General features: G+C 38.1%; 1 protein-coding gene across 1 annotated transcript in view; it reads left to right on the top strand.

Moving 5' to 3' along the window:
* Positions 1-2,323, top strand: part of emc2 (ER membrane protein complex subunit 2) — a 70,088-nt gene extending 67,765 nt beyond the window's left edge. The window contains 1 exon segment of the mRNA NM_213544.1: positions 1,737-2,323. Coding sequence (NP_998709.1) covers positions 1,737-1,823 — 87 coding nt within the window. The 3' untranslated portion in view covers positions 1,824-2,323.
* Positions 2,324-8,785: the final 6,462 nt, after the last annotated feature.

An 8,785-nucleotide genomic window follows, 5' to 3' on the forward strand; every position in this document is an offset into this window, starting at 1 on the left:
CATTAAAGTCACAGGCAACAAAAACAGCTACATTTTGTTCAAAGTAGAAGATTTTAATATTCTAAAAGGTATAATGTGGAAGGTGTGTTTTGAGCTGAAACTTTTCAGACACACTCTGGAGACACAAAACCCATATCTTAAATCTTGAAAAAGGGGTAAAATAGGTGCCCTTTAAAATGTCCAACAAGTCATTGTGAAAAAAGAGATTCGTAATTTCATATAAAATAAATAGCATCTTAGGAAAAATAATTAGTCTCATGCTATTTGTATAATATTAATAGTTGTTTTCTTAATTTTTGCTATGTAACAACATAGGACATTTTTATGATACAGTTAAAAAAGTGAGAAAAAACAGTGAAAGAATTGATCAAGTTACTGAACCTTATATTTTCCTAAACATCACACTTCAAATAACATTTACAACTTTTTTTTGTACTTCAAAAATTGTTTTACAAGAAAACTGCCTATAAGTCAACTTCCCATCTGTAGAAATTTATAAAATCAATGTTTACAGGATGATCAGATATTTCAAACATAATTTCTTTGCTTGTAAAGAATGTTGGAGAACTTTACTGTGAGCAAATTGGGGTCCTTTTTAAGGGCCTGAATAGTAGGTGCAGAATATAATATCAGAAAGCCATGTCTGTGTTGTCTATCCTATCACAAAATGTGGCAAATCCTACACGACGGAAATGGTTTTAGGTGTTTACCTGTTTATATTCGGAGAGCAGCATTTACAGCGAATCTTTTAGTAGATAATACTGTAGTGACATAAACGTACAGTAAACTTTGTAACTTAATATTTTTGACAAAGGTATGTCTTTAAAAACTGAAAGAGTACTGCTGATGATACTATCTAACTTTTCCGCTGAAGAAACATAAACAAAGAATATTGATCACACACTTGAGAAAATCTGCAGAAACAGGACAATAAACACAAACTGGAACCGTGTCTTTTTTAAAAGGTGAGGACTGGGAAATCCAGATTTCACCATTACCAGATGCGAAAAGCTCTCGGGTAAAAGATGTCCCTTACAAATGTTTGTAACGTGTTAGCAGACCACTGTAATGCACACGTGGATCCAGCTGCGCTCTCACAATGTGGCGTCTCATTGCCGTCTAAACACTGTAACAGGTAAAACTTCGAAGCTGTCATGCATATTAATGAAATTGCACCTCATACACAATAGAGTGCGCTGATTGATTCTAAATGCTAAAAGCTCAAAGATGTCATGTTGTACTCGCTAGTGAAGACATTCAGTCTCCAAGCAGGAATCTACACAAGGATCTAATCTCCGTGCCATTGCTTCAAAATTTCTTTTCAAACCAGAAGAACAAATTTGCTCAAAAATACACAAAAACAACCAATTTTCACTTTTTTTTATGAAATATAAGTGTCTTAATAGTGTTTTTAGAAGCGTGGGACACACATATGACTGTCAACATCTCAAAAAATGTGTTTTGGTGTTTCATGACCCTTTAAGGTTCAAGGATTTGTAGTTGTGGTCGTTACGTACTCCTCACTCTCTTAGAAACAGTCCGATTAGTTTTATGAATGCAGCTCGTGCAAAGAAGATATGGGAATCAGTCACAAATACTTGTCTTTTAGCGTAAGCATTTTATGGAGTCTGACGCACCACAATGTTTGTGTTAAAACATAATACATCCAAAAACATTGTAAACGGAACGGTGTCCTTTCATCAACCCCTCTCTCTCTCTCATTCTGTTTCTCCTAGATGGCCGGCCGTGGGAAGAAGGAGAACAAATGCTCGGTGAAGGCGGTGGAGGAAATGTTGGAGTCCCTGCAGATCACCATGTCTTAAACCTCAGCTCTGCCTCCCTCCTTCCTCCAACCTCTGTCACCACAACACCATGGCAGCTCTCCCTGCTCACTAGAGTCCACCACTACCACCACCCACAGACCAGACCACCCAACCCAACATTTCAGTATCAGTTCATCCTCCTTTATATTGTTTCGAGTTCTTCTGGTAGGCTTCAGACACCCAAACCATTCCACACTTGAGTTCTTGAGTCAGCCACAAGCACTTCTATATTTATTATTATTATTTAGAGCTTATCAGTGGGTCACTTGGTGGAATCAGATTGGTCTGCGATGGAAAAGTGAGCGTAAAAAGGATAATCCAGCTAATGTTTCTAGATCGAGTTCTAGATGGAGTTTTTGTAGTTTAAAAGGGTTTGGTTAGAGAGTAAATGGAAATGAGATGATGGAAATGTGCTAACTGTACATGCAACAAAAAATCTGATGTCATGGCGTATCTGTTTTTTCTTAGCAAAATAAAGGACTGCATTTTTTGACTAACAATATTAATGGTTTGGTGGGTCTTCCTTGATCTTCTTGTCTTGTTTTCTTAGAATATATGGGCTAGTCTGTTTATTGTAAACCTGCACACATTAGTTTCAAAGCTTTTTTCCGTCTCCCATGTGGAAAATGGGAAATTTCATCCATATCAGGGATCTACAGCAGTTGATCTACAGCAATATGAGTATTGACCCCGTGAAGTAATACAGCATTCACTACAAATTGATCATCCAGCTACAAAAGCAACAACAAATTGGTTTCTGCTTTAGCAAAATAAGCCTTGAGCATTGAATTTTCTTTTGTCTCAGTGTTTTCTAGTGATTATTTGGCTTGTCTTGTCGATCCTCCTGCTGGAAAATCAGCAGTATGTTAGCAAAATAAGGGACTGCCTTTTTTGAGTAACCGTACCAATGTTTTGGTAGGTTTTCATTGATCATCTCATGGATTGGCGTACAACGATCATTTATTTTTCTCATTCTGATTGCTGGGAAGGTTTTGGCTTGTCTTTTTTAATTGCCCAACTTGAGGATCAAATAAGGATCTTGTTTCTTCTCTTGGGGAAAAATTGCAGTTTGTCTAACCATATCAATGTTTTTGGTGGGTCGATCAATTATCTCTTTAGTGCATTTATATCCAAGAGTCGTTTCTTTTTCTTGTCCTGTTTTCTGGGAATGCTTGGGCTTGTTCTTTTTAATCAAGCATCTGGAAGATGAGCTAAGAATCTGGTTCCTTCTTAGCAAAATAGATTCTGGATTTTTTTACTAACTCTATAAATGTCTTAATCAGTTTTCTCTTTTGTAGATCCAAGGACTACAGTGCATCCGAAAAGTATTGATAGATCTTCACTTTTTCCACATTTTTTATGTTACAGCCTTATTTCAAAATGGATTAATTTATTTCCTTAAACTTCTACACACAATACCCCATAATGACAATGTAAAACAAAAAAAGGTTTTTTGAAATTGTTGCAAATTTATTAAAAATTAAAAAACTGAAAAATCACATGTACAGAAGTATTCACAGCCTCTGCTCAATACTTTGTAGATGCACCTTTGGCAGCAAAATACAGCCTCATGTCTTTTTGAATATGATGCCACTAGCTTGGCACACCTGTCTTCGGGAATTATTGCCTATTTTTCTTTGCAGTACCTCTCAAGCTCTATCAGGTGGGATGGGAAGTGATGGTGTACAGCCGTTTTCAGATCTCTCCAGAGATGTTCAATAGGATTTAGGTCAGGACTTTGGCTGGGCCAATGAAGGATATTCATCGAGTTGTTGTGAAGCTACTCCATTGATATTTTGATGGTGTGCTTTGGGTAATTGTCCTGCTGGAAGATGAATCATCGCCTCAGTCAGAGGTCAAGAGCACTCTGAAGCAAGTTTTCATTCAGGATGTCTCTATATATTGCTACATTCATCTTTCCCTGTATCCTGACTAGTCACCAGTTCCTGCTGCTGAAAAACATCCCCACAGCATGATGCTGCCACCACCATGCTTCACTGTTGGGATGGTATTAGCCTGGTGATGAGCTGTGCCTGGTTTTCTCCAATTGTAAAGCCTGGCATTCACTCCACAGAGTTAAATTTTAGTCTCATCAGAGCAGAGAATTTAGAATTTGGTCTGAGAGTCCTTCAGATTGGCAAATTCCAGGCGATGAGTGGCTTCCGTCTGGCCAATCTACCATACAGGCCTGATTGATGGATTGCTGCACAGTTGGTTGTCCTTCTGTAAGGTTCTCTTCTCTCAACAGAAGAATGCTGGAGCTCAGACAGAGTGACCATCAGGTTATTGATCACCTCCCTGACTAAGGCCCTTCTCCATGATCACTCAGCTTAGATGGCCGGCCAGCTCTAGGAAGAGTCCTGGTGGTTCCAAACATCTTCAAATTACGGATGATGGAGGCCACTGTGCTCATTGGAACTTCCAGAGCAGCAAAAAATTTTCTGTAACCTTCCCCAGCCTTGTGCATCGAGACAATCCTGTCTCGGAGGTCTACAGACAATTCCTTTGTCTTCATACTTGGTTTGTGCTTTAACATGCACTGTCAACCCTGGGACCTTATATAGATAGGTGTATGCCTTTTCAAATCATGCCTAATCAACTGAATTTACCAAAGGTAAACTCCAATTAAGCTACTGAAACAGAATGTACCTGAGCGCTATTTAAAGCTTCACAGCAAAGGCTGCAACAATTTCAAAAACTCTTTTTCACGTTGTCATTATGGAGTATTGTGTGTAGAATTTTTGAGGAAATATATTAATCACGTGTGCAGAGTTACTGAAGTTTGTCCTGCGCGCTTGCTGTTTTTTTTAGTTACTTCTTTGGTTTGGTGCGTTAATCTGATCGTTACTATTATTCAAAAGAAGGTAATGATTCGCACTCAATTGCTTCATACTGTTTTTATTTTTACTTTTTCTTACATTTTACGGGTGATAACAGACAAACAGACGTTTCGGCACAAAGCCTTCCCCAGTGTCACAGTGTTCCTCAGTGTCTCAGTGTTCCACAGTGTACACTGAGGAAGGCTTTGTGCCGAAACGTCTGTTTGTCTGTTATCACCCGTAAAATGTAAGAAAAAGTAAAAATAAAAACAGTAGGAAATATATTAATATAATACATTTTGGAATAAGGCTGTAACATAAAAATGTGAAAAAAGTGAAGAGCTATCAATACTTTCAGAATGCACTGTATTTCTTTATTCACGCCCAGCTTTCTGGGAATGTTTTGGCTAATTGTTTACGGTCATTCAGCTGGAAAATCTTTCTCTCGGGGAAAAAAATGCTTATGTTTGGTGGGTCTTAATTGATCATCTGTACATGTCAAGCATTGATGTCCAACGATCATTTCATGTTCTCTTCCCATGTTCTGGAAATGTTTTGGCTTGTCATTTTTAACCGCCCAGTTATAAGATCAGCTACGAATCTGGTCCCTTCTCAGCAAAAAAAAAAAAAAAAAAAAAAACCTTTTGGCTAACCATACCAATGTTTTTGTGGGCCTTTAATGATCAATTATCTGATTCATGCATTGATATCCAAGCACAATTCCTTCTCTCTCTGAGTTTTCTAGGAAAGTTTTGGTTGGTGGTTTTTGTTTGGAAGATAAGCTCATCTCTACGCCCATATTTGGACCACCCTAGGATCACTTAATGATAATAGCAATAAAGACGATAATAATCGCCATTACTATGGTCATATAATGTGCCCTCAGAAGACTCCAAGAACTGACAGATCCCCAGCTTCATGCTACTCCACGGGCCACAGTGGGGATCTGCTGAAACACTTAAGAGCAACAGAAAATCCCATTAAAAGTAGGCCGAGCAGCAGGCAGTCCCTCACTTCTGACGGTCGGACTGGGACCCATGCCCCTCAATTACAGCAAGACCGTCAGGAAAGCTCCGCCGGTAATTAAAACAAAAGCACTTTCAATGCATAAATCTGGGTTTTCCTGAAGAGGGAAAGATTGAGAGATGTTGTGAAAAGGAGGTCTGGTTTCCTACTGCGCTCGTTTGCAACGGTCAGATCGCTTTCGGGACTAAATGAGCGTTATTTTCTCACTCACCCGTGCCGGGTCAGCTGCTACTTCCATCTCTTTTGTTTATTAAGTCGTGGCAATTGTCTCATAATTTCACATGCAGTCCGGTGGAAAAGTTGAGCGTTGACTTTATTGCCTCCCTTTTTTTTCCCCTCATGGACCGACTGACTTGTTAAGGGGCTTGAAAGCCTGAAGTGGGAGCGGTGAAAGTCATTTACTCATCAGTTTTAATACTTTGGTCAGTGGATGTGTCTGCGTTTGATTTAGCATTCCAAGCTTGCAGAACCGACGAAAGCCTGGGGACCGCGGAGGGAGACTGACAGAGCGGTTATTTTTACAGGAACCGCTGCATTGAAGTGTAGCTTTTTGAGGAACCATCAAGGATGGTTCATTTGAGGGAGAATATCATTTACATGTGGATCCTTGTCTCCCAGGCAACACGGAATGGAAGAAGTCAATGGCCTCTCTTGTAAAGGTCATTAAAGGCTTGTAAGTGGTCTGTAAAAGAGCACGTCAATCACTTTGATGTGTGAGTGATGTGCAAGACCCCAAAAACCGGCCTTCAAATTGACGCAATAGTGCCATCTGTAGTCAGGAGGTTGCTTTTCTTTTCAGTCTTCTTTTGATGAAATGTGAGAAGAGCTTTCAGAAACGTTCAGATTTGGAAAGAATTTGCTTTGGTGCAACATGAGATGTGCTGATTTAACATGCAACGCTTGTACAGGTAACAACTAATGCAATTTATGGGAATTGTGTACACAGTGTCGTTCATCATCAACATGGAAACGCAGTGAAAAACGGCTGCATCTGATTTAGTGTTCCAGTAATCACAGCTCTAATTTCTGTGGTGCCTCTTAGGAAGATGGAAAATCAGCTGAACCAGACTCTCCCATTCATGCCAGAAAGGTCCAACAGCTGGCGCGTTTAAATGCTGTGCCGTTGAGGTCAAAGACAAAGTGCTGTGGATTAGTTGTCGGTGTTATTTCTAACTCCTTTAGGTTGTGTTGCAGCTCAACCTCAGGCGTGCACCTGGATGCCAAGCTTGTGAATTGGTCCATTGATCAGTTAATGCTTTTGACCTCAAGTTTGAAACAAAAAGGTAATTGCATAATTGAACTATTTTCATAACCGTGAGTTTATATTTTTACCCTGTTGGTTAATATAAAATATAAATCACAGTTGTGACCGTTTTATATCTATGATCTCGCAGTCAGTTGCAACTTTTCATCATCATAGAACTTTTTAACAATGCAATTATTTTGTCTTTGCAACTATATACAGTTGAAACCAGAAGTTTACATACACTGTAAAAAAAGAAATATAACCATTTAAAAAAAGTCTGATGGTAAATCGTAACAAACATTTACTCTTTTAGGTTCGTTAGGATTACCATAATCATTTACATTTGCTAAATGCCAGAATAATGAAAGAATTTGTTTTTTTGGAGAAATTTTTATTAATTTCTAGTATAAACAGCAATTCAAATAACCACTCGTCACAACCGAGGTATGCAGAAGATCCTCTCTGAACACACAACACGTCAAACCTTGAGGCAGATTGGCTACAGCAGCAAAAGAATCAAATTGGGTGCCACTCCTGTACGCTAAGAACAGGAAACTGAGGCTACAGTTCGCACATGTTCACCAAAATTGGACAATAGAAGATTGGAAAAACGTTGTCTGATTTGATAAGTCTCGATTTCTGCTGCAAATTTCAAATGGTAAGGTCATAATTTGAAACTTGACAACAGCATGAAAGCATGGATCCATTCTGGCTTTTATCAATGGTTTAGGCATGTGGTCGTGGTGTAATGGTTTGGGCGATATTTTCTTGACACACTTTGGGCTTAATTGAGCATCGTGTCAATATTACAGCCTACCTGAGTATCGTTGCTGACCATGTTCATTTCTTTATAACCAGTGTACCCATCTTCTGATGTCTACTTACACCAAGAATATTCGCCTTGTCATAAAGCATAAAGAATTTTTTTTTTTTTAATCATGACAATGAGTTCACTGTACTTAAATGGCCTCCACAGTCACCATAACTCAATCCAATAGAGCACCTTTAGGATGTCATGGAACTGGAGATTTTCATCATGGATGTGCAGCCGACAATTCTGCAGCAACTATGTGATGCTATCATGTCAATATGGACCAAAATCTCAAAGGAATATTCCCAGTACCTTGTTGAATCTATGCCAAGAAGAATTGAAGGCAAAAAGGAGTCCAACCCAGTACTTGTTCAGTGTACCTAATAAAGTGGCCGTTATTAGATGTGACAGTTTTGGAATATACTTTTATATCTTGCATTATGACTTATTAATCTAATAAACTTTAATTACTATTTTACTGTATGACTTAATTACAAGCCTTATAATCCATAAATGTGATTATTTTGAAATTAAACTTTTCCATAATACTCAAATGTAACATTATGACTTGATATCTAACAGTATAACTTTCATAAATAATGCAATTCTCATTTTAAAATGTATTTTTACTTAATTGTCATATTACATTTCATACATTGCATATTGCTCTGATCTCATATCTTGCAATAGTAACTTTTTCTAAACTTTTTAGAATGTTACAACTTGACTTAATATCTTCACTTTGCTTTTCCAAAGCCTAATATAATATCCTGACAAAATTGTTTTAGAAAAAAATATATATTTTTGTGACTTTAATTTTAGCAGTTGTAACATTGTAAAAAAACAAAGCTATTTTTTTTTTAAAGTGTGACCTAAATTTGCTATAAAGCTAATATGTATTTTCCTCCAATGTGGAAACAGAGGTCTATAATAATGCATGGGAAATGGCAGACGGAGGTGACTAGGAGGCACTTGGACGTCTGCTGTGCATTACACACTTAAGCCTCTGCGGATCCTCCCCAGGTGATGAGTCAGTGAAGGTATTAATCATCTGTAATCC

The sequence above is a fragment of the Danio rerio genome, chromosome 16 (assembly GCF_049306965.1).
Source record: "Danio rerio strain Tuebingen ecotype United States chromosome 16, GRCz12tu, whole genome shotgun sequence".
In the NCBI taxonomy this organism is placed as follows: Eukaryota; Metazoa; Chordata; class Actinopteri; order Cypriniformes; family Danionidae; genus Danio; species Danio rerio.